The following is a 26,416-nucleotide window of genomic DNA, read 5'->3' on the forward strand; positions in this document are numbered from 1 at the left end:
GTTCAGAGTACATTACTTAATTACTCCCTTGAGAAAGTAATTATAGTACTTTGTATTTCAAATCATGTTAATGTCACACCATTGCAAGTAAAAATAACTGATCTGATCCAAGTGTGTCACTGTATATAATCACAAGTATGCAAAGTGACCAAAACACGTGCTGAAAATTTAAAACTTTTATTTGTGAACCAATGAAATTGACCAAAATCCACTTGTGCCTTCTATCTTACGGAGTACTAACATGAACATAAGGATGGGGGGGGGGGGGGACTCCAAAACAAAAGCAAAGGAAAACGTGACAGCTGGTGCCAGAGCAGGCGTCATCATAGACACTGGCTTCATTGGAGGGGACAGATGCGCCAATAACTGCTGCTGTGAAGAAAAACAGTCAAACTGAAGCCTTGCAGCATCGATGTGGGGGGAGAGAGATGTCAGCAAGAGTTTTCCCCTCCAGTGAAGCTGGCCAATACAGCAATGCGTGCTGCTGCTTTACGGTCTTTGAACACATTACAAAAAAAATATGGGCTGGAAGCACAGGATCATTTCTTTCACCTGCTATGGCAAACACAATAGTAACAACGGACACTGAAGTTAAACACAAAAGACAGGCTTATGTCATACAAATGTGTTACCGTCAAAACTCCAGGGCATTTTAAAAAAAAAAAAAACCCAACAATAAACGAAAAACTACCTACACCAGCTGTCAAGTATAGCAATAACGTACTATAAACATATTCATCATATTGTTAATAAAAAGAGAACAAAAACAAAATAAAATTAATGTTTACTCATTTCATAAATGCACCCTGGAACATGTTTCCCACACCACCAAAGGTGGACTCCATTTGTCGTCTTATGTTGGATATGAATTGAAAGATTTCAGGGAATTTTTGACCTACCCTCTACTTGATTTCCATGAGTCATGATAGCGAGGTCTGTTTGTATTAAGAGCTTCCAGTAAATCATCTCAGTCCCATTATTCTGCTACACATCCTGAAACTGTCTCCTTGAAGTCAACATTTTGGGCTACTTTAACTCAGAGTTGTTCTGTGGACCGAGCCCACCGCTTCTAAGAAGACCCTGAATGCTTCAATGGACCCCGGCAGACTGACCTACGCTCTGCACAGAGTACACCTTTATCAGCAGCATTTGTTCACTCATCTTCCTCATTTTTTGGGAGTTTTTTTGGGGGGGAAAACAAAAAGCAATAAAAAAAACAAACAACAACAACATCTGAGCAAGGCCAGGAGAAACTGCTGTGTAAATCTAGCTTGATATGTAAAAAATAACACTTTTCTAACCAGATTTCACATAAATCCTAAATATTTTCAAGCAATCGTAACCAAAATACAGCCAGAAAGTAACTGACAACACGTAGCCTGCCCGGGAGCAATGCCCCAAAATGTAACAGTAACCAAGTAAAATCATTTTTGTTCATTTTTTTCTAATTTTATTTTGGGAGGGAGGGAGCACCCTGAGTGTTTGACTGTCAGTCACCACTGCTATTATTACTGAGGTAGAGATTTGTCCCGAACTGAGACAGATGTTTTCATAAGCTCCCCAGCCAGAGAGGTGCCAGGCCTTAGCTTCCATACCCACACAGACACACACAGACACACACAGACACGGACAGACACGGACAGACAGAGAAAAGGCTCGGATGCAGTGCGGTTCCTCTGCCTGTCCTTAATTTCAGTCCCTGGGCTCCTCTGTGAGCTGGCAGGCAGAGAAAACCATCTATGGTGACTGGGAATGAAACACTGGGATGCAACGCCTACACTACCAATTAGCTTATCTTCACAATACTTTTAAGCTTGAGGGCGAGAGCTCAAAGTGGCACAAGTTGATATCCTATGACTTCTGTAAATTTAAAGAAAAACATTTTGTTTTTCCCTTTGTTACCTTTGCTACATTCGTTCGTCAAAACCTGCCATGTGACAAGTTGGGTGGCTCTTTCCCCTACGAGGGTCAGTTCAATTTTATTCACAGAAATATCTTATATCAAAAATTGCAATTATTGATTTTAGCCTGTAATGACACTTAAAATACTGCAGTGTTATCTTTTTTTTGTATAAACCTATAAATGTCATGTTTAAACTATAGTTTGACTTTAGTAAGTAGAGTTAAATTCTCTCTAACGACTTAGAGATGGTGAGAGTGTTAGCACATTTACCAGGTGATATGTTTCGACATGCTAATGTAGAAGTGCTTTGACTTCGAATGAAAACAATGACCTAATTTGTCCCTAAACTCTAGTCCTTATTTGTAAACCTGGGGTTAAACCCGGCCTCAATGTGTTTGACAGACAACTAAAAAGACGGGCATCATCAATAAAACAAGTCAAACGAAAGCAGAGGGAAGAAACGTAAAAACAAGAAGAGGACAAAAAAATCTTTTAACTGAAAACATAGAATCATACTAAAGCTTTGCATACAAAGTTTTCAAGCGAAAGAAGAAAAAACAACAACAAAAATCGCTCTATGGCCATGTTTACCCAAAATTAACAAAAAAAAAAATCCAATTGCTTCCATTTTTGGTTTTTACAGTTTCACTTCCCCCATCCGTGTAAGAGGTACAGATGATCTCTCCAACACGATAATTTGCTTGTTCAGAGTGGCGTGTATGCAGCTCCACATCAGGGAGAAATCCAAACTCAGATAAGGAAGTGGAGCAGGACTTTGGCAAAATTGGATAAGATGATTTCTCGAGACAGCCTGGGTGTTGGGGGGGGTGTTGAGGGAGACTTGATAGGTTACGAGGACGGCAGCGTCAGTTGTCCATGAAGAAAAAAATAATAATAATCAAGCAGCCGTTAAGGAGAGCGGGGTAACCCTGAGGTGCTGTTCTCACATAGACTCGAACTCGTCGATGCGCTGCTTCGTGTTGCCCTGTCGGATCTGGCGCAGAGTTTTGTATTTGTCTCGGCCTGCTTTCACGTTCTCAGCGTGCAGCACGTCGTTCTGGGTCTTCTTGGTGTCATCTCTGGCTTCAGCCAACTCTGAACTCAACGTCTGTGAGAAGAGAAGAGAGGATAACAGGTTGAGGAGGGTGAAAGAACAGGAGGTGAAGACATGACCAAAAAAATAATAATTAAAGCCAAGAGGAGAGAAAATTGTCTGATGATGATCAGGGCGGCACAGACGTTGCAGACAAGACAAACGAAACAGGATGTGCGCGGAACAGAAAACGGGATCACGCTCCATTTCAAAACTAAACATCTAATTGACGCAAAGCCACTTATCTTTAGCTTTTGGCTCCCTGTGTGCGATCTTTAGTCTTCACTGACAACTAAATCAAAAGTGTGTTTGTCTCTGCTTTATTGAAAACAACACACAAGCAGGGATCAGCAATGGTTGGACCAAAGTCTGTTCCTTCAGCAGTCATCTTTGGAGGAAGCCGATACAAAATGCAGGCCTAGGTGTGAGGTTCCTGCCTTTCTTTATGTAAAACTACTCTAATTCTTCTTGCATTAGCTTCAGTACTAGTCCTGGCCTATGCAGTAGCCAGGCTTCATAGCAGTCTTTGGAATTTACTTAACGATATAAAAAATATGATTAGGTTGGATGTTATCTGTCTGATCACTTAATTTCTAGAAAGTCTGTTTTAAAGCCAGGCTGCAGTATAAGCCAGCACATCTCCTCCTGTGACAAGCAGGAGTTTAAAGAAGAACGGACACAGAAGTATGCCTCATCTTACCCTTATCTGCCATTTCTTGGCCCGTGTTTCTTCTTTGCAACAAAACTGCTGTTAGAAAATAATATCATCTCATTGTTATTTATGTTTGTGTATCGCAAACCTCCTTTGGTTACATGAAACTAAAGCTTATTTTGTATATATAAATTTTTTCTAAAATTAATTTGCCAATTTGGCTTTAGACTTCATTTCAACGCAAGATGCACACCAGAGTGGTGGAACTTCTTTATATAGGACTAGTTTTGATAAAGAGTAATTTCAGGCTTCTTATGGAGGCTTAATCTGAACCACGGGTTGTCATTTTTAACACTGCCCTAAAGGTTTTCATTTCTTGCTCCTACCTGCAGCTGCTGCTTGACCCTCTCATTCTTCTGTGCTTCAGTGACGCGAGCCTCTTCGCTGCGGAGGTCAACATGGCTGACGCCCTCATTGGAGAGCTCTGCGCTGGCCTCTGCGTGGTTCTCATCGTGTTCATCGTGCTCATTCTCAGCATGACCGCCTGGAGGCGCTGGCACCACGGTCATGGCGGTCTTCAGCTCCTCCTTGGTTTTCTCCAGGTCCTCCTGGGCTGACAGAGCCTGCAGGTGGAGGCACGAGGAAGGAGAGATTAAGACAGCTCACGGAGTCACACTAGACAGGTGAGAGCAAAGGATGCCACAGAGAAAAGCTGTGGTTAAAGATCTAGGCTATCAGACCAAAAATAATCACAGTGGCATTAAGCATAATCTGCATCCATCATGAACTGACCCATCTATGCAAAACTGCATGATCATTTGGAAAAGAAACTCATTACAAGAAGGAGTTGGGGAAAGATTTAGATTATTTAAATTAATTAAAAACATGTTTTTTAATGTAAATATTAACCGTTTAAGACCTACCATAGAACCAAGTCCGCCAGAGCTTACATTATATTTTTACATGCTGCAGTGCCAATTTTGGGAGCATTTCAAGTTGATATACATCAATACAACCATTATAGCCCACATTTTAATAATATGTATGCATTAAGTGCATAGTAATTACATAAATTGCAAAAAAGTGCAATAAACTACAAAAAAATTGAAAATCGTTTTTGTTTTTTTAACATATATTTCTAGTTAGAGAAATTTAAGAGGCTTATCCCTCAAAACTGTAAATACAAAAAAGTTGCACAAAATAGTTTCCCACCACAGGAAATTTATTTTGAGTGTCTTCATAGTTTTATTTTTGAAATACACCAATTTTCATATACTGCAGGAAAAACGAAAATAAATATTATAATGCAAATTTGCAAAAAAGCTGCTTTTTTGCAAATTTGCATTCTAATATTTATTTTCAAAATAAACTATTTCCAGCAGTGCAATTTGAGTTCTAAGCATCCCAGAAACGACACAGAAAGTCATAAAGTCAAAGATAAGTTTTAAAAACACCAGTATAGGCTCATGAGGCCCCGATAGTAAAAAACACTACATTTCCGCGAAAATGACGTCACTTCCGGTTTCGGGCAGGTAATGGCGGACATCCGAAAGTTCGCGCTGACGTCTATTCCAGCGTAGGAAGTGTTTTACGAACAGCTGATCGGATCGGCAAAGCGTGTTTCTGGAATATTATGTTTTTGTTGCTGCAAGCGCCTTTTATGCAGTTTTTGCAAAGCTATATGTGGAAGGAAACCGTGACCTAGGACAAGCTGATGGCATAAGATGTAAGTACAACTCCTCCACTTTCATATGCAAAAAAAATTATTGCTCTAGCTTACGTGGTTGGAGAGCTACCGGGATTTAAAAATAGTTACGCAAAACGGAGCGTGCCCGCTCCGACCGGTTTTAAAGGGTTAACTAATGTTTAATGAAGCCAATCAAAATGTAGACACCACCTCATTATGAGTGATGTGGAAGACAAGTGATGGGTATGCTGTATGGATCTACATAAAATAGGATTCCTGATCACTCTAATCCTCAGTCACAGTGGGTGTAGTAGTCCATAACATTTGATTTACAAATATTATGAAGAGAAATATTAAAAATTAACCAATTTAATTCTTGTTTCAGTGCCCACTGCTGGACAAAATTCAGTCGCATCATGCACAAGTTGGAAAGTTTTCCACATGTTTATCTCATCTGGTGAATGAAGTCCATCGATGAAGACTGCATTACCTTGTGCTGCCACTCTGTGGCCTCATCCTCTTTCTTCCTCTTTGCTTCTTCTAGGAGAGAGATCTTTGCTGTGAATTCGGCCAGTTCAGAAGCCTGCAATGAAAGCAGTCCCTGCTATTACTCATACAGAAGAATCTATGGCTTCAAACAATCATCCAAAATAATCAGACAGACACCAGAGCCTTGTAAGTGCAGGACCATAAAACATATACACATATGACAGTCTGGCACTGCTCCCAGCATCAGTCAAACAACACACACCAGTTGCTCTTGAGTCTTCTGCTGGTCTGCAGCCTGTCTGGCCAGCTCCGCCTTGGCCTCCTCGGCTGCTTGCCTCTCTCGCTCCAGCCGCTCAGCCTCCTCTCTCGCTTTCTTTCTTTCTTGCTCGAGCTCCATGGCGCGGCGAGTCTGTTCCTCAAGCTCTGTGGAAGAGCAGACGCGAACGTGTCATAAATAAGCTCCGATTTATGTTGTAAACATTCAGACTCCAACCTCAGAATGAACTCTGGTGGTGGCAACTGAAGACTTTAATGTAAAACAGAAGCTGCAAGAGCGCAACTTGTGATTAATTAATTGTGTTTTGAAAGTTTCCCCTTATTTGAACTATTTAAAAATGGGTTTCTATATAAGTTTTCATCTTTTTAATTTGAAAGAAAAGAAAATGAAAAATGAAAGCACAAAAGCTTCGCTCAATCTTTATATATTCTGGTCACACTAACATAATGAAAGATGTAATTGGTCTTGATCTAAAGCCCTAGAGAGATTTGACAGACAGGAGGAAAGGAGGAAGTAGGAGCTACAGTAAGAAAACAGATGAGAGAATGAAAAAGAAAACGGGATACCTCTCTGAGCTTTCATCGTCTGCTCTTCAATCTGTTTCAGCCTCTCCATGAGCTCTTCTTTCTCACGCTCTATCCTTTCCTTCTCTTTCTCTGCATGCTCTCGCTTCTTCTTTTCATTCTCCAGCTGGGCCCTGAGAAGGTTGCAGATTACATGTTTCAGATCACTTTTTGTGTATATTTTAACTATGAAGAATCTATGTTAATATAACTGTACACACACACACACACACACACACATATAGATGAAGTACTCTCACCATGATCTAAAGTTAAATGAAGCTTCAGAATGAATACATGAACATGCCTCATTTTTGTGTAGCAGAGGAGACACTGCCCTCTAACGGAAATGCTCTGCTGTAGCAGTGACTCGTCATCAGCTGCCTTTTTTCATGGATAAAACTAAACCAGTGTAAGCCTTGGTCTGATACAATTTTTTTTGCATGTGTTTTAATGGGAAAGTGACAATCAAATGTTATCAAGTCCTGGCACACTCAACATGCATAGCTTTGTATAATGACATGGAACAAAAAAAAAAATGTATGTGTATGTGGCCAAGTCATCCCTCTGCAGTACCTCTCCATCTGTTTGTGGTGCTTCTCCTCCCGGGCTTGAGCTTTCATCTGCTGCACCTCGATGGTGTCAGGCTTTCTTCTCCTCATGTACAACTCATGGTTACCCATACACAATGCCAAAATGCGTTTGTTGATGCGCAGACGTGGGGCATAAAACACAAAGTCCTAAAGGCATGGATAAAAGACAGCGAAACAGAAGCATGTGAAGCATTTATACAAAAGCTGAAGGATGAATATTTGTGGACTGAGTGCGACACTCACAGGTGCTTTCTTGTCGATGGGTTTGATGACAAACTTCTTGTCATTGAAAGAGATGTTTCGAATCTCACTCCAGGGGAATCCAATCTTTGGTGTCAATCTGGATGAAATATCAAAAAACTGGTTAATTGTGCACACTTTTAACAGCCTGTTAAAAGTAACCCTATCCCACGTGGTATAAAATTCAGCCAGCAGATGGTGCCCAGTATAAACAGACCAGCTTACAGGAAATTATGACACTGAAGCATCTTTCAGGTCTGTGTGAGAATAGCGACTGTATCAGGTGTCACGCTCACTGGCTGACACTAATTAGAGTAGAAGAAGGTGCTTTGTGAACAAGAGGTAATAATATTAAAAAAGAAAAAAGAAAACAAAACAGAGAAAGTGAAGGACAGTGAGGAAGCTGCAGCCAACAGAGAGAAAAAACTATGCTGTTATCTCGCAATCGTCATTTTTTTTCCCTTCCCCCCGTTACCTGGACGAGAGAAGAAGGATGGCAGCTGTCGTGACCTCAGATAACATAAACAAAGGTAACGCAGAGAGTGAGAGGAAATGCTACAGGAGTAGTGATTAAATCTATCCTTCCACAAAGAGGGGAAATAAATCTGACCAGAAGGGAACAGGAAAGACTACTACAATGGAGAGACAGACTTTCTCCACCTCTCACTTATCTAAAAATATCTTTGCTTCCTCTAAGCTTTTTGGACATTGTGCATGTCCTATTACCATTTATGTCACACAGCTAGATAAACTTGTGATGTATTTTTCCCCCATAAAATACATCACAACTCGAACAACATCAGAGCTAAACAACCACTTGTTTACAGGAGTCTGTCTGATTAAATCAAATTGATTTGAGTTTAAAAGTATGTGCTCTGTGGGCCCATGAACCAAAATCCACTGGGTATATGAACCCTTTGTCAGTGAGTTTGGATTATTAAAGTTGTTGAAAATCTCTTAAATATATTAAATGCCACACTCAAGATTCAAACATTATACATTATATTACAAATATTATAATAATAAATATTAATAATATATATATATTTTTTTAAAAAGCACCCCACTAAATGTTTCCAGAGTGGGTTGCACAGTTGTTCCTGTCAGCTAAGCTTCTAGAAAATCTGACTTTTTTTTTCCATTTCATATTTAGTTCAATACGAGTTTTTGATCTTGTGATGAGGCTGTGTAACACAGCAGGTATAACAGGCGCATCGACACACATCTATCAGTTGTTATGATTGTGACACACTGTGTAGTAAAGCCTCCAACTGCTCACTGTTCAAGGCTGTTGCTGTTTAGCAACCAACTGCAAACCGCAGCTCTGAGGCTTTTGTCTGTGTGAGGAGATTCATGCAAAAACTTACACTTGGTAACACTAAAATGCTGGCCTCATACTGAGATTAAAAAAAACATTTTGGAATTAGTATCAGCACTACCAGGCTAATAGCTGTAGAATTAGTCAGAAAAGTAGTTTTTCCAAGGATTATGTGTATTCCTTACTTGTCCTCGTGTTCATAGATGTTGAGTCCAAGAGCATCCACGCCCAGCCATAGCTGTGTGCCCTTCTTGTTTTTAATCTCAAAGTAATTGACTCCATACATCTCCAAGTCCTGGGCAATTTTAAGATACTCCATCATTGAGTCCTCTCTAGAGTAGAGAAAAAGAGGAATTTTATATATATATATATATATATATATATATATATATATATATATATATATATATATATATATATATATATATATATATATATATATATATATATATATATATATATATATATATATACACACACACACTATTTCAGCATTTCTTCTCCCATTTGCTACATGACTACCTCCTAATTTCTTGCTGTCTTCAGCCTGTTATTATTTTTTTTATATCTGTATCTATCTATATATAAAACATTATATTATGTTTATAAATTTAACACAATCACATGTTCAAAACAATAGCATTCAGTTTGCGTACGTTTTCTTCTAGAAGAAGAAAAGAAAGCACACATTTGAATTTAAGTTAAGTGAGTTTAAATCTTTGGTACTTTATGGCAAATCCAAACATGTCTACTGTATACAAAGGGTTTCATCGTGATAAAGGTCTGACACACACCTGAGCATTCCTCTGTGTTCTTCGTGCCAGGTCTGTATCCTGTCTTCCCATTGCTCCTTAGTCAGCTTGTGCTGCTCCAGGACTCTACACACACACACGCACGCACACACACACACAAAATGACGTTCATCTGAAGGAATGTCAAACAGCACAGAATTGCTTCCTCAAAGAGGAAATCACAAATACTCCAGCAGTCAAAGATATACATTTTGAAAAATGAAAGTCAAAATCCAGTTACTCTGGCTGACACCAGAATCATACATATGTAAAAAAAAAAAAATACTAAACTTTGTGTGAAATGCCTACCTCTGAGGGAGCAGTCTGTCATGAGTAAGGTACCCAGCCTTGTGCACCTCTTTGTTGTAGTCTCCATACTTGGCCTGGACAGCGTATGAAGCCAGCAACACAGCTGTTTCTGGGGGACAGTAGTTCTCATCATTCAGGATGGCCTCTTTCACCTGGCAGAAAAGGTGTGAGCGACTTTAAATTTACTCAACACTGTAAGATTTAGTTAGCACTTATTCCGAGAACAGAGCAAGCTAAATGATAGTAACATAAAAATATGATATTTTGAAGTTTTGAAAATAACTGAAAAACTAATTATTTGCTAAAAGTGTTGATGTGTGTGGCGTTACCTGCAGGAAGAAGAGTCTCTGGGTGATCTCCTGGATTAGTTCCTCTGAGACATCTTCAGGGAAGAACTTGGCTCTGAACTTAAACTGCAGAGGACTCTCTTTCTTTACATCTTGCTGGGTCACCTGGATTCAACAAATAATAATAGCTCCATTAAGTACTGGAATTTTTCATTACCATTTTTCTGTAGCCTCTGCCTTTTGTCTCTGTCTTGCTCACATGCTTGTTAAGGATGAGAATATTTTTTTTTTGTAATGCACACTTGGAAATGTAGACACACACTGTAATAGCGGGGGTGCTAGGACTGGGGATTGTTTCGGGGTGAGTGAGAGAAGAAGCCTGTTGAAAGACCACATCTGAGGCTTCAGTACCACAGGTACTGCTTCTAGGCAAATACCAGACAAACAATAGACACAGACACTGGAGGAAACATGAAAGTGAGAGCTAAAGAGAAAGACCCCGACAAACAATTTAAGAAAATCAGTTGACGTCCACGTGCTTAAATTAATAATAATATTAATAATGGAATTTTTGTTTTAAGCTTCTCCATCAATCCATTTTCCTTCTCTTATCTGGGGCCAGGTCCCGGGGGCAGCAGCCTAAGCAGAGAAGCCCAGACCCCCATCTCCCAGCCACCTTCTCTAGCCATTCTGTGGGAACACCAAAGGGCTCCCAGGCCAGCTGAGAGATATAATCTCTCCAGCATGTTCTGGTTCTGCCGCGGGGTCTCCTCCCGGTGGGACATGCCCAGAACACCTCACCCAGGAGGCATCCTAGTCAGATGCCCGAACCACCTCAACTGACTCCTTTCAATTATGAGGAGCAGCGGCTCTACTCTGAGCCCTTTCCGGATGGCCGTACTCCTCACCCTATCCTTAAGGAAGAGGCCAGCCATTCTTCAGAGAAAGATCATTGCCGACACTTGTATCTGCGATCTTGTTCTTTCGGTCACTACCCAAAGCTCGTGATGATAGGTGAGGGTAGGGACATAGACCAAGCTTCTGCTTTCCCACAAAACAAAGTGATTCTTACCTTTTTATTGAGTTTCAGCCATGTGATGTAGCCTTTACTGTCCACATATTGTAGTCCAAAGAACCACACCTCTCGCAGGCCCACAGTCTTTACCACCTAAAAGCAGAAAAAAAGAAAAATGGATTTTCACAGTTTATCCTTCCTTTAGATAGCTTTTTTTCTTTGATGTCTGAGAAGTACAAATCTCTGATGTGGTAAGTGACAGAGACATTTAAGAGAGAAGGGAGCCGACTGTTAGAACTTAAAGAAATCATATTTATCTTCTGCCTGTTTAACAAACTGTTTTAGGAAGCGTTTTTGATTTCAGTTCTTATTATTCTGGCACTGACTAAACTCTTTCTGAAGGCACCAAAAATTCCTGTACTGGGAGGCGGGGACTGACAGTATAAGAACACAGGAAACAAAGTGTCAACTTCTCAAGCACCCACACTCCTACATGCCCGGTTTCTGTCATCAAAATACTTTTTTTGCTCACCTGGTCAAACAGCTGTTTTCCTGTGGTATTTGGCTGGATTGCAAACTCCAGCTCTGCATCCATGGTGGTCACACGGACATTGATCTATTGAAGAAAAAAAAAGAAAAAAAAGGGAGGAAGTTCACTTTGCTTGCAAAATATTACACAAGTGAAGACATCACAGATTGAAAATAAGTTGCAATTATTCATGTGTGCATGTTATTCCCTTTTTTCTGCTCCTGTTTTAGGCAGTTAAATACCACTTAAACCTATATGTTTGAATATGTTTTAACTGCAAGAACAGGCCAAGAAATCCCTAAAGAACAATTTTTTTTAAGAGTGTTATGGACAGATGAGATTCAGAGGAACTCATGAAGCACCAGGGAGGTGGGAACAAAAAGCATATCTATCTATTTTTATCCAATCAACCAGTCTTCTGAAAGACAGCTTCTTCAAACTGTTGTACAAAATAAAGTGTGCAGCATTCAAAGAATTTATGCACTTTATGCACACGCTTCATCTCATGTGCCTGATTATGCCACTAGTCTAACTAGTCAGCAAAGCAATCGAATGATAACTTGATCCACTTGCGCACATGATTTAAATCCTACTGAAAACTTGTGCTACCATCTTAAGTGAGAGATTCACACTAAGGGAAAACTGTACACTACTTTAAACAGATGGAAGTCGAATACTGGTTGTGATAAAGTGAGGTGGCACACAAAACACTGAGGCGAAAAGGCAAAAAGTATTTTTTTATACAACCTTTACTTTTCACACAATAGTTATAGTTCTCTTAGAATACAGGATGTGGTGCACTGCATGTATGCACCAGTACTACTGACAGCTCATGTCAAGTGCTGCTGTCCAACTCTTCCTCAGTTGAGCAAAAATATTCCAGGAGATTGCAGAATTTCTACAGAGGACAATAGAAGAACATTTTCCCCCATATGTGGGCAATGTGTCAGATCCTTTCAATCCTACCCTCTCAGCACTCTGCCAGTGAGTGAAGCCACACTTTTTCAAGGCAAAGACCTCTGTTGGGGTGGAGCAGAGGATAAAACTCAGTCATTGGCTGTCCCTCTTTAAGCAGCACTGGCAGTAGGCCTAGAAGCAGCTGATGGCACAGAACAGAGCGGGGCTGACCTCTGTGGCATCTGACATCCTTCCTCCCACACCTACTCATACACTGAGCCGTGCATTGCCTCAGTGGTAGTTAACAGGACGAGAAGAGAGACGGAGGAAAACACAGAGTAGAGAGGAAGACGAGAAGCAAGCTGAGAGGCGGGGTGCAAAAGCAAAGTTTAGCAAGAGCGTGAAGGGAGGAGAGAAAAAAGGAAAAAAAAGAGCGGGGCTATAAAGCGCAACAGGAAGTATGAGAGATGATCTGGGGTATACTCCCTTTGAGATTAAATTACAGCGTTGTTGCTGTAGATGAGAAGAAGAAGAAACTGAGGGAATGAACCATCCTTTTCCTCTCAGTAATTATATATAAAACCTCAGGAATGCTTACTTTGCATTCCTTTTTCTCCCCTCTTGTTTTTGACACACTCTCCTGCCTTCATGTTTTTCACTCAATATCCCTGCAATGAATAATCCATGAAACTTGTGGCTATACAGCACATAACTGGACCCCCACATGGAACTCAGCCCCATAATGCATCTTGCTGGATCTCCTCATTAATTACCCATTAAATACTACAGAACATGCCCACAATATAGATAATTTGCATGATGTTTTTTCTTTATGTTTTTGTTGCACTAAAACACAAATTTAGTCTGCTTTGCACTGAAATTTTACTTGGTTGTTGCTAAAGATGCATTCAATGAGGATTTTGCATATGTATGCAGAATTCTCTGGCTTCTACTGCCACAATTAGGCGATAACGTATCTACAAGCTGCTTGACAACCACAATTAAACAACAAAAACTAAAGGAGCATGTGCTACCAACTTCCAGGGGTCAGACCAGTAAAACATGCAAATCACAATGAGATTAGTTGGTGCAATACAAACAGGTAAAATTTCAAATCCAGCCTTCATAAATTCTTGTGTGGAGTGAAAACTCTTTACCACTACTATCCGAGACTACAGATGAAACATGAAGAGAAGCTCTGAATGGGTCTTGACTACCTTTAGTGACTGAAATACGGAGATTCAATTAAGATTGTAAGTTCACAAATCACATCCATCCTTTTCTTCTTTTGTGGTTGTGGCTTGAAATTTATGGAACGTGAAATGTTTGTGCTGCAGTTCATTGAGTTTTCTATCGACGCTGGGGGAAAAGTGTTTGCAGTCCAAAATAGTTCAGTTCAATTTCATTTATATAACACTAAATCACAACAACAGTCACCTCGACTTCCTTGAGGCGACTGTTGCCGACTCTCTCAGCTGGCTTGGGAAGCCAGACTACACTGATGACTATTTACATATTAAGGCACAGGAGGGTAACAATAAGACAAGGAAGGAAGACACCAGAAACACATGTTTACCAGAATAAAGCACAAAATGACCCAAAACATGAGTTAAGAGAGGGGATAACACAGGAAAAGACTGAAGGGACGAGCAGAATTCTAAAATTCCAATTAGTAGCTAGAACTAAACAACAACCAGGCAAAAATAATAAAGGTGAAATCTATTGAAATCTACACAGAGCACTTAAGAATATCAAACTAAAAGATCAGTATTTTAATAGGAGAATATGGAGGGATTTAGGGATGCTTTATGAATGGGGTCACTATGGGAACTTGACACCAATGGCTGGAATCCAATAACATAAGCTACTTATGACACCACAACCCTGTCAACATTTCAATGTAGACACTAAGGATAATATTACATGAAACAGGGGCTACTGATATCCAGCTCTTTAACTTGCTTGGCTTTGCTTAGATGCAGATACTTCAAACAATAGTCGGTGTTGGGAAGGTTACTTCTAAAATGTATTCCACTACAGATTACAGAATCCATGCCCCAAAATGTATTTTGTAACGTATTCCGTTACGTTACTCAATGAGAGTAACGTATTCTGAGTACTTTGGATTACTTGATATATTATCAAGCTTTTTACAACTACATGAATGTACTATGGCTGTGTGATTTATTACTATTACTGAAGGTTACTCACCATACCAATACCAACTAGATTTTTAAATTATAATATAAAATGAGTAACAGTAGGGTGGACATTAGGTAAGGCTGCACTTTTTGCAGTGATCTCGTATAGAAAACTATTCTGCGCGTATATAAAACAGGTCCGAGGCTCCAAACCGTAGTAAAGGGACCTCTGACTAATACGTCGGTTTCCGTGTCGGGGTCGTAGCTGAAAACTAGCTTTACTTTGTTGTCTGGGTCAACTTTTCTAGCGAGAGACAGAGAGAGGCGTTGAAAGGCTGCTCCAACGGAACTTATTGTTTCGGAGGAAAACACGAACACAGTGTACAGTCGAGTCTTAATAGCTTACTTACAACTGGGCTACACTGCCCATGAGGCTACATTCTTTTGGGCTATGCCTGTAACACTCTGCCTATTGCCTTCATATTAAATAATTTTTTGAACAATAATTAAAAAAAAAAATAATAAAATTTCTTCACGTCATTATGCGGGCTGCAAGTAGAGGTGACATGGGCTGCAAGATTGAGACACAGGCATTAGAGCCTCTTAATGCGTGTTTTGTTTGGGTTTCCACCGGCGTGGAATTACCGAAAATAGAGAGGGGACAGCCTAACATATGAAACAGGAGAAGACCGCCGTGTAATCCCTTTATTTCAACAAAGTAACTGTATTTTGAATACCACATTTTTAAACGGTAACTGTAACAGAATACAGTTACTCATATTTTACGAGTAACTGTCGTTACACATTTTAAATACGTAACGCCGGTACATGTATTCCGTTACTCCCCAACACTGACAATAGTAACAGACTGAAGATAACTCAATTTTAAAACAAACTAATGTGGACATACTGAGGTTAAGAGTTTTAAAAGATGAAAAACAAACAAGAACACTCACTGATTTTTTTGATGTACTGTTTACTTCTGTGTGCCTGTTGATCTGATGTCCCTTATAAAATAACCTTTGTATAACAATAACCTTCTCTTCCCGTTACTGAACATCAAGTGCCTTTGGATAACTGTAACTAACTAGTTAGGTAACATTTGGATCTACTCTTGCAGGTGCACACATCTAGCCACAAACAAGGCAACCACAGCAACATAATCTATTCATGGTTCACTGAATATAGACTTTGTGTTGATTTCACTGCCTTGGTGAAGAAAAGTTATACAGAATGTAGTGCTAAGTTTGAGCTTCCAAGGGACTGGACTAGACTGTGACTTCCCCTCGGTTTGTGTGGGGCCCGCCATCAGCCACGATAGAGCCAACCTTTGTGCTACGTGTGTGTGTGTGTGTGTGTGTGTGTGTGTGTGTGTGTGTGTGTGTGTCAAAACATAGCAAACCCACAGGGCAGAAAGAGGTGGAATCCTTTCTGGACCAGACGGTTAGTTAATCCTGTCTCTCGTACAGAGCGGGGGGAGGAGAAGAGGGACAGCAACGTGCCAAAGCACTGACACAGCTAATCAGACACTGACAACTGACATGCCTTGAAGGAGTGACTTTTGCAAGCCTGTCCTTAAACAGCACTATTTGGTGACACAAGACACGCTGACTGGGCAACCTGACAGTCCTTAAAAGGACCAAATTGCTCTCCTTAAAAGGACAAAGTTAGCCATTTGAGGAAAGACCTGGAATGGGAATACATTCCAAACAAAGACATATTTAAAAGATTAGCAGGTTTATCCAACTTTAACAGGAACCCCCCCCCATCAATACAACAATCCAGGTACTTAATTCCATCACACTGCCATAAGAGGATGCCTTGCAAGCATGTGAACTGACAGGCCTTGAAAGTTCCTAAAAGCACAACATAAACACTAAAATTAGTATGACACTGGATATCCACTTGATGAGTCAAGTTCCAGTTGGATCACTGGCCTGACATGTCTCAGAAGCAGTTCCAACATCTAGCGGAAAGATTTTAGAAGCTCCCAGTAAATTTTATACTGGAAGTACTAATACGCTCTTCATTCCTTCTTTTCACTTCTCTTTCTTACTACTGACCTAAAAATATTAACTACTAGTTTTACTTGTGTTAAGAGGAGCCAATAATGAAATAAATGATAAACTGGTACACTGACACTAACTTTTAACTTTTAACCTCACACAGTGCACAGCCTCCTTCTGCACAGATGGACAGAAAGATCTGCCTGAGGTTGGACAGCAAAATCTTGTGGAGCAATGTTGGCTAAAGATTTTCTTATTCAGGAAGAAAGGGGGAAAAAAAAAACAAAACAAAAAAAAACAAAAAAAAAACAAAGGGGGGGCTTAAGTGGTCTAGAAATTTGCAAAATTTATATAATTGGAAGTAAAGTGTGGTGATCACTGTTGTGATTTCCCCATTTAAAAAAACAAAACAAACAAAAAAATCCAAAAACAATCTGTAATCCAATCATGAATACTGAATACCTTTCCAGATATCAGAACAGGCAAATATACAAGTCAAGCAATCAGCTGGGAGCAACCAGCTGATTGTGGTGGACTGCAGTTTGCCATCTTCTTTACTTTCCCTCAGACCTGATCAGTTGTGTCAAAAAAAAGTCACAATGCTTATGGGTCCACACTTAGACCAAGATTATTTGACAGAATAATTCAGCACAAATATTTAACTTGACTCATATTTATTGAAAGTTGCCTGAACATGACAACCTCACAACCTGGTGGGGAATCAATTTGGAAAGGTGTGCACTCAAAGACAAGCAGGAGCATGAGCTGTGAAACAGACCGCATCACAATAATAATTTTACTTCGATTGATATGATTTAGTCATAACTGAAAGTGTAATAATTTTATCAACTGCACTGTGCTGCTTTTGCTCTCATCTATAAAAACTAATGAGCACACATGATTAGGGATGGGTATCGAAAACCGGTTCTCTGTTTCAATTCCTTGGAATTGTTTGCCATTTTTGCAAACGATTCCCTTATCGATTCCAGTCGCCCAGAAAGACGTCACCACGTTGCGGAGCGTCATTTACCTGGCAGGGCGCCTAAGCGGCTCAAACGCTCAAAAGTTTGGTTATACTTTATGAGAACGGATGACAACGGGGCAACTTGAAATACTTCCAAAGTAGATATTTCATTTAAGGGAGGAAACACTACGAATATGCAAAAGCATTTGCTCACAAAACACACGATAAATGAATGTTGTGTTTTTAATTCCGCTCCGGACTCGTGAATCTCAACCCAGTAGCAGCGGTAACGTTTGCACGTCCTCTCCCGTTAATACGGCAGGTAAATAATCAGCTAACAGTGCATATTATGTTAGCGCGATCTGCCTACAAAACCTGCCATTACTGTGCGTTGCATTTAGGTGACCATGATGAGACAGAGAGTCTGGCTGGCAGTTCTCGCTGCAGTCTACCGGTAGCGTCTCCTTTCAGGCCAGGATAGTCGAATGTCACCAAGCAGTGACTAAGTTTGTGGTCAAAGGCTTGCACCCATTTGCCACAGCAGATGCCCCCGATTTTCGGTAAGTGAATGTGTTTAACTGTAGGCAGGGACATTACTGGATATTCTTGTGTAATTGCTACAGAATAATTTATGTTATACTTTGTTATTGCTACAGAAGAATATTTATTTTATTATTTTACATTTACAATTTTTTTTCCTGACACCCCATTGAAGAGCCGTAGGCTGTGGATCTCTTAAGATCTCACTGTTGGGTTTGTAAGGCCATGTTACTCCTAAATTTCTATCTTGTTCAAAGAGAAGATATAAAACAAAGTTCTAAGCTAATCGACCTTAGTGTTCTCTTTAAAAAAAAAAAAAAAAAAGAATCGATAAGAGAATCGATAAAGAATCGGATCGTTAAACAGAATTGAAAATGGAATCGGAATCGTGAAAATCTTATCAATACCCATCCCTACACATGATCAGACTAGCTGCTCAATACAGAGCAGAGGCGCTCAAATTACAGCACACATACAGAGAGTGTGATTTAACTAACTGCTGAGGACATGCTATTAATAAGCACACCTGAGTGCTGCTATAATATAATACAGACACCAATATTTACCACTGTATTGTAGCACAACAGGTGAAGCAAAATCCTAACAAGTATCTTGTTAAGTTTACAAGTTGTGAAGAATCCAAGAGCTCTATCATTAGTGTTTTGTTTAAAGGGAGATGCCATTTTGGGATGTTTCTAAATCCTCCTCTCAATTTCAATTGCAAAGACAAGTTCTCACTCAAATGGGCCCCTTGTTAAATGTGCAGCTGTTTAGTAACTGTAAGCTGTTTAGAGGAGCTTTGCTGAGAGGCCTTAAGACACACACATCAATCAGTAGAGCCGCTAATCTGGCCTGCTGGGCTCCGAGCAACTGTCTGTCCCTCTGATTAACCTCCCCTGCAGAGTGAGGCAGTCCTCAACAGAGGAGTGGAAGGAGGCGTGAGAGCAGATAAGGAATCACAACTACCTGCAAACAACATTATTGCTTTGGGGGAAGAGAAGGTGAATGTTGTGTTGGAAGTATTATTTATTCATTCATTGTACGAAAGAGTGAGAAACTTGAGAAAATACAATAGATGGAAAATAAAAGCTGGACCTTACCCTACTTATTATTGACCTAGCACAGTTTCAGAAATAACTGCCATCTGTACCAAACGTGCCTGAAAACACATTAGTAAAAATGAAAGACTCCTTTGCTGCTTCTGCTCATCCTAATTTGATTGTAATACTGGGATTTCTAATTGAAATAGGGTCAGCATCAATTTCAAAAGTCTCAATTAAGCCAACCAATTAAAGTCCAAAAGTTTCAAAGTGCTGTTATCACAGTTTTTCCAGCACCAACTCCAGGGTTTACAATACTCCAGTGTATGTGGCCTAGCCGCCAGTCAGGCATACGCTAAGCCCTTGCGGGGCTGGTGTTAGTGTTATTGGTGTCTTCATGAAAAGTGGTTCACTAGTTTGTGAAATACATTCCAGGCAATTTAACACAAGAGTCTATTAGGACTGACTTATTTTTCCAGCTAGCCTCAAACTGGCTACACACCATGAACTACAGCTTTTGGTACTTACATATATATTTATATATATCCTCGTCATAACCCCCCTTGCTTTCCAACCTCTTAAAATTCCTAAAGAGTATCTCATGAGGACCACAAATTCCTACTTCCTACATTTACAAATTATTCCCCATCCTTCTGACTGCTTCCTCTCCTGACAGCCCCTTAGCAGTCTGATTCTATTTTTCTCTTAAATCTCTGCTCCTCACTGTGACAGAGCCAGGATGTTGACGTGGACTGGGTCCCCCAAAGTATATAGCAGGCCACCTCTTCAGCAAACAGGAAAACAGCTACAAGCTAGGAAACCAGCAAGGGCCCTCTTCCTTTCCCCTCATGATTACCCTGCCCCCAGCACAAAGAGTACACCAGGCGGAGAGAGTAGGATATAGGTGTCATTGGAACTAGGAGTGGGCGATATATCAAATATACTCGATGTATTGCGAGTTTTTTCCACATACAACGGTTAAAATGGCTTTATCGTAACCACCGAGTATAAATTGCCACCGCAATATTCCCCAAACCATAATATTTTCTATTATCTTCTGGCATATAAGCATGCATGTTTAGATACTACCAGATAGGGAAAAAAAATATGACGCCAGCGGGAGTTTCAGATGAACGACGGAATGAGACTCACTTTCGTTTGGATTTCACAAGGATGTTGAACAAAATGCAATAATATGCAAAACATGTTGTAAAACTATTGCAGCAAAAGGTAGCAGTACCATGAATTTTTTCCACCAGCTGAAAAGTCATTCACTGCAAAATTAAGACTGTTTTAAACTCGGCATGTCAACGTCTCCCCACACACCAAAGAAAACGTTAAATAAACCAGCTGTGATACCCGTGACTGTTCTTGGTCAGTCGTTTTTATAATCACCGTCTAGACTTGTGTTTCTGTCATTTGAGGTTATCGCATTTTTTATTTTACAATTTTTATATGTTATGATATTTCAATTCATTCGAAATTTTTCTATTTAAAGTAGAGAAAATATTGAATGAATGATTTGAATACCAGTGCAATTTTGGGAACTATATAGTGAAAAATAACATTTGTTTTTGGAGGTTATTTAAACATACCGTCATATATATCATGTATTCTGATATAACCAGAAAATATTGTGATATTAGATGTTCCTCATATCGCCCAATTAGGGCTGAGTATAAGGATACTTAACCCGTTTCATGATCAGTTCATCACTATCTATTTAAAAATAGCTATATTAACCAATCAATGATTCTTCAATTACCATAAACCTCACTTGCAGCCTTGGTGCATTTTCTTAAAAACGTGTCAACTTTATCGCTAAAAGTAACTTAATGGGGCATCCACATGGGTGACTGTAAAAGCCTTACTGTGAACAAAAACATTTGTTTCCGTTTTAAAATAAACTTTGAAAATCTGCAGAGTCCTGTGAATGAAAAAAATTACTGAAAATGTACTCTCTCCAAGTCAGCCAACGCTGTCACTGACCCCTGCAAATATTTTCAAGCTTGCGTATGAATACTGGCATTCAGATATAAGAGACTGTTCCAAAAGGTTTTTATGTCATACACTAGTCCCAGAGGAGGTCATGTCTGATGGACCCTGCTCTTGTTTCCTCTCTTTATTATGTCAGCGCTTCCCTGCGACAAGCTGCACTTTCTCTGTCAGATATTGTCTTTGACACAAACGTCACTCTCAGCAAAGTTGGCATGCTGTCCCAGAAGCCGTTTTTGGGATTTTGCCCTGGTGACTCAGGGGACGAGAGGGGGAAGTGAAGGATGACATCAGTGCCTGGCTGTCTTTCTTTTGTATCTTCCTAACTCACCCAAGGACACACACAAACACCCACTGCCTGAAGAGCCAGACAAGAGATGTGTTTCACTTGTGGGACGGCCTGGAACTCGTTGCCATTTCCTTGGAAAGTTTCTGATGCAATCTTCAGCAACTGGATTTTGATTTTTGTCCAAGCAAGACACAGAATGCAAATTTAGTATCAAATTAAGTCGAATTAGGCAACTAAAAATACAAATTACACAGTATAGCTGCCATAAATCCCTTACTGTGCAGGGAAGACCACAGGGTTGGACACCGATTGGATACCAAAACGCTGGCTAAATAAATACACTGATAGAGATTATTAAAAATGCCACGGAAAAAGAAGTGAAACTGAAAGTCAACTTTTATCTGACAGTTACTACATGAATAGTTTGATAACACTTAGAAGAAAGGTGATGGCTATTCCATGACTTGGTCCCATGTTGAGTACACCTGCATCATTGGTGGGTGGACTACCTAAAAGTGGCATAACTCGGCATCGTTTAATATCCCCAGACTACTTCCTGCTCTTGCCAAGTCTGTTCATGATGGAAAAGCAGCAACAGTGGGAAGCAGACAGCCATGAAGGGACTGCATCAAATTGGTTTTGTTTTGGCGTTGTTCACATCCTAGGAGTTTGGCATTCTCTCCACCCTTTAAGCAACAATGGCAGCAGTGTTGCAGTTGTGAGGCCTGTGGGCTAGGCAGTTCACTTCACACTCTGGCTGTTGTTTACTTGAAAGAGGCGTATGAGGAGTGGGAGCAGTCGTGGGGATGAAACTGCCACTTTCCAGATTGTTCAAAATGAGGATTTCGGTACCAGTGCACGCCGACTATTATGACAACTCAAGAGCAGCTCTAAAGAGTCGGTTTATATGAGCAGAACTACCAGGGAAGAAAAACAAGCCACTTTCACGTGCCTGATTCATATCATACTTCCTGAACCAGCCACATTATGTCCATCAAACAATCAGATTTAACTGGCAAAAAAAATAAGCAGATTTTCTGGCTTCTTCCCCTAACGCTGCATTACTGTAATAATCTGTAGACAAAAGCAGCTTGAAGTTTGCTGTTAGTTCCTTACCGGCTTAGGCATCTTTGCTTCCTCTCCTTCTAAACCCAACAGCTGAGAGGAAAAACCCGTCACAGGACGGCAGAAAGACCTTTACCACAGGACCTGAAAAAAAGAAAACATTTTGTAACATAAGCCCCCAGTGTTCATGGGTGAAGCCAGAGACATTATTATAAAGAGCTATTGATTCCAGTCACAGAAGACCAAATCTAGAACAAGGAAGCATGTAGACCTATTTGCAATGACACATGAAGTTATCACCCCAGTCTAGCTGTAGGTATGTGTGCTTATTGATTTTTTTGGTTAACCATATACATAACGTAAAGTAGCCTGGGTTTTGCCCAGTGATCTCACAGGATGAGCCAGAGACCTATGCAGCACTAGATGGTTAAACAGGCCTTTGTAAGTGGTGGCCAGACTGTATATAATGTCACATAAAGTCAAGGTAAGGGTCTTAAGCATTTTCCTCGCATTTGTTGGCCATTTGATAACAATGGCAACAATGGTTAAAAATACTGCAATCACATTCCTGGTGGTTTCCCTTTGTTTAAAAAAAAGGCCCAAATCTCTTTAAGCAGCACCAAAATTAATATGGATGAAAAACCCTAGTTTTGTCCCAATGAACACTCAAATAAAAGTTATGGCCTTCTCACTATTCATTTATACAACAGTTTCAGCTTGACTGGAGGGGTTGCAAAAATAGGTTCAGTGTAACAAGCCTGATTTCTACAAGAAGTCAAAACTTCTAAGCAACTGCTGTCCAAGCACAGTATTTATTTTATTGTTTTTTGGTATTCTGTAACTCAACAATCTGACAAGAAACACTACCATTTAATTTCAGCAAACATTTGTTACATTTAGCCAACAATATTTCCTAAATGTGACAAATAACTATAATGAGAACAAGATTATTCTGTCAAGCTCTAAATTTAGGCCTGTGGATGACAAATCTGTACATCAGGAAAAGCAGAAATAACAACCAAAGGAAAGCACTGAAAAACACTGAAAGGAATCGTATTGCTAAATCTGTTAATGACAACAAGCCACAAAACCCCCACAACAGCCAAAGGCACAGTGATGCGGTTTTGCATTCAATCACAACATGCAAAACCACTTTTCTTAAGTGTACATACGTTAACTATTGCAGAAGTGCACTGAGAACACTACTTTAAACAATTCTGCAGGAGAGAAGGCTGTAAGACAATCGAGGCTTTATCCTGCGACACATAAAATAAAAAAAGTTTACATGACAAAGACCATGCACTCTCATGGCAAAAGAACTGATAGGACACAGAAATATGCCAATCAACAGTTTTCTTGCTGACATCCAAGAGCGATCATTTTCAGATGATGAACTACAGAGGACTCCATCCATTCATAACCAGATTGCTTTACTTTTTTTCTACTATGGACTGCAGAAAACAAAGCAGGGGAGGCACAATGTAAAACAATGTGTCACAGCACCATGTACACTTTACTAGAAACACAAGCCTGAAATAGTATGGTAATGACCCATGATGAACTTAAATAGGATAGTGAAAACATCCAACTCAAGAGTTTCTCTCGTGTGAATCACACGTAGGAGTTTCAGTATGGTTTAATGGTATGAAACTAAACTTCGTAAAGTGTAATAATACACCCCACCCTGACTGAATGGAGAACTGTGCATCACGCCTGACATAAGCTTGCTAAAGGCCATTTTAATACAAACGTAGAGCAGCCAGGTGTCTGGCATGGGTTTAAAAATACTTTTAGCAGCCATTACATTTTAGTCTCAGCTATTTTGTGGTGCCAGTTCAGGACAAATATTGACTAGTACCACCACTCTTCTCTGTTTTGGAAATTAAAGAAATGATAAGGAACAATGATAGTTTCCATATACGACTGTAATCGTGCGATACGTCTGCTTTACATAATGTGCAATATAAAAATAAGAATTTGTAAAGCCCACTGAACATCGGAGCTGTGGCGTTTGTAGTCCTGATAAAGTGAAACCCACTTGTAGCTTGTGAGCAATTAGCTTTACCCGCCGAGAGTTGCTGGCTTCCGTTACGTTGAACTATAACCAAAATTTAACAACTAAAATATTGGCTACACAAGCATTGCACAACGGAAAAAAATCAGTCAGAGGCGTCAAATCCCAATTTTAAAAATTTAGCTCAAATGAACACTAACGTTAGTCACTATATCCCCCCCAAAAATGGTCTTCATGAAGTCCAAAGTTTGCTCGTTGAAAGGCTGACATTATCAAGCTAGTGGGTGTAGTCCCGTATAACGGGACGAGCCTAGCCGACGGTTGCCTCGCTCGCGCTCGTGAAGTTTTAACGCCTTAAAAAATGTTACCCCTCATTTATTCGCCACACTTGCCACTAAAACGAATAAATATAAAATAAATATCTTAACAAATTCCGACTTAAGACCACGTAAAGCAGAGTGGGGTCCGTTTACACACAGTTTAAGGGGCACAACTTGACAGAAGTCGGCCCTTCTGTGACACATGAATCGGTCAAACACGAGGAAATCCGCTACGGCATCAAAGTTGAAGAGAAGCTCCTCTCTTTTTGGGGAGAGGCAACTCACCAGGGGACGATGTCTGTCTTTAATTTGATAGAAGAGCTTCGTATCTTCAACTGTAGCAAAATATTCACGATGAAAAACGCCTTTTTACTCCGGTTGCTTGTCTCTCAGTGCGTCTGCCGTTATAAATTCCCGCAGACATGGAAAAACCCTTCAAGTCTAAACCATAAGGCGATTTGGGGGGGAGTCGGTGTAGAGCCAGCCAGAATAAAGTAACACAACTTCCGGTCTTAACTGTAAAAATAAAAGCATCGAGCGGTTCACTACATAGTTAACTAACTGGGCAATATTATCATAAGGCGGTTTACATCTGTCGATATAGACCCTTTACAGTTTGTAAACATACTCTTAGATTTGATATCTTCCCTACCTTTGCATATAAAACAGCCAACATCTTTCACATTGCAATAATCCTGAATATTTAATACTTATTTTAAACTTAGGTTTTATTGTTTTTTGTATTATTTTTACTCTATTGTTCGATCAGGGTTTGTTTGTTTTTTTTTGTTTTTTTAAAAGCATGAGTCTATACATTATTTTTTTCTAAACATAATGTGCTTTCCCTTTTTTGTTTCTGTAGTATCCTGTCATATAGCTAAATTTAGCTGACAAAAACAAGGGAAAAACCACAACAAAATTAATGAGGAAAACATGACTAAAAACAGAAGCAGTAATTAATAGTTAATAGCGGGACTAAATCAACCCCCCACAGTCATTTTCCCTAATGTATCCACACAAGTGTTTCCAGAAAATTTAAATATGTAAGAGAATTAGGTAGCCTGCAGACCACTTTCAGACCTTCAGCTCGAACTTTATTTTGAAGAGAAAACACAGATATCCGCCCATGTCTGCAGTTTTCCTCGCAAACCTGACACAACTAACTGTAGAGATGTACAATATGGCTGTCAGTGGCCGAGGCTCGGATGGAAGAAATGTATGCACCGTGCGATGAGATGCATTAGCGATGATTTATGCCAGGGTAAGCCTGCTCCTGTAGGTTGTTCCGATGGGAATCCAAATGGCACTTAAAGATAGGCTTTTGTCCTGTTTTATCTAAATGGCCTGCTCGTCTTCTGCAGTTTGAAACCTACTAGATTAGTGGTAGAGCTCCCCACTC

General features: G+C 39.9%; 1 protein-coding gene across 2 annotated transcripts; it reads right to left on the minus strand.

Annotated features, from left to right (window-relative positions):
- Positions 1-161: 161 nt before the first annotated feature.
- On the minus strand, positions 162-25,513 carry LOC100697050 (radixin). 2 transcript variants are annotated; one of them, XM_025903434.1, is made up of 16 exons: positions 25,303-25,513; positions 22,735-22,827; positions 11,750-11,833; positions 11,275-11,370; positions 10,245-10,367; positions 9,916-10,067; positions 9,610-9,693; positions 9,001-9,147; positions 7,501-7,597; positions 7,241-7,404; positions 6,668-6,798; positions 6,087-6,247; positions 5,826-5,918; positions 4,035-4,271; positions 3,697-3,744; positions 162-3,011 (listed from the first exon to the last, which is right to left on the minus strand). In XM_025903434.1, the coding sequence occupies exons 2-16, from the start codon at positions 22,744-22,746 to the stop codon at positions 2,847-2,849; spliced, it is 1,794 nt and encodes a 597-aa protein (XP_025759219.1). In that variant the 5' UTR covers positions 22,747-22,827; positions 25,303-25,513; the 3' UTR covers positions 162-2,846. The 2 variants fall into 2 exon arrangements, with proteins under 2 accessions (XP_025759219.1, XP_003440922.1); XM_003440874.5 differs by lacking the exon at positions 3,697-3,744 and having other exon boundaries at positions 25,303-25,512.
- Between the last annotated feature and the right edge of the window lie 903 nt (positions 25,514-26,416).

The sequence above is a fragment of the Oreochromis niloticus genome, linkage group LG23, assembly GCF_001858045.2.
Source record: "Oreochromis niloticus isolate F11D_XX linkage group LG23, O_niloticus_UMD_NMBU, whole genome shotgun sequence".
Taxonomy (NCBI): Eukaryota; Metazoa; Chordata; class Actinopteri; order Cichliformes; family Cichlidae; genus Oreochromis; species Oreochromis niloticus.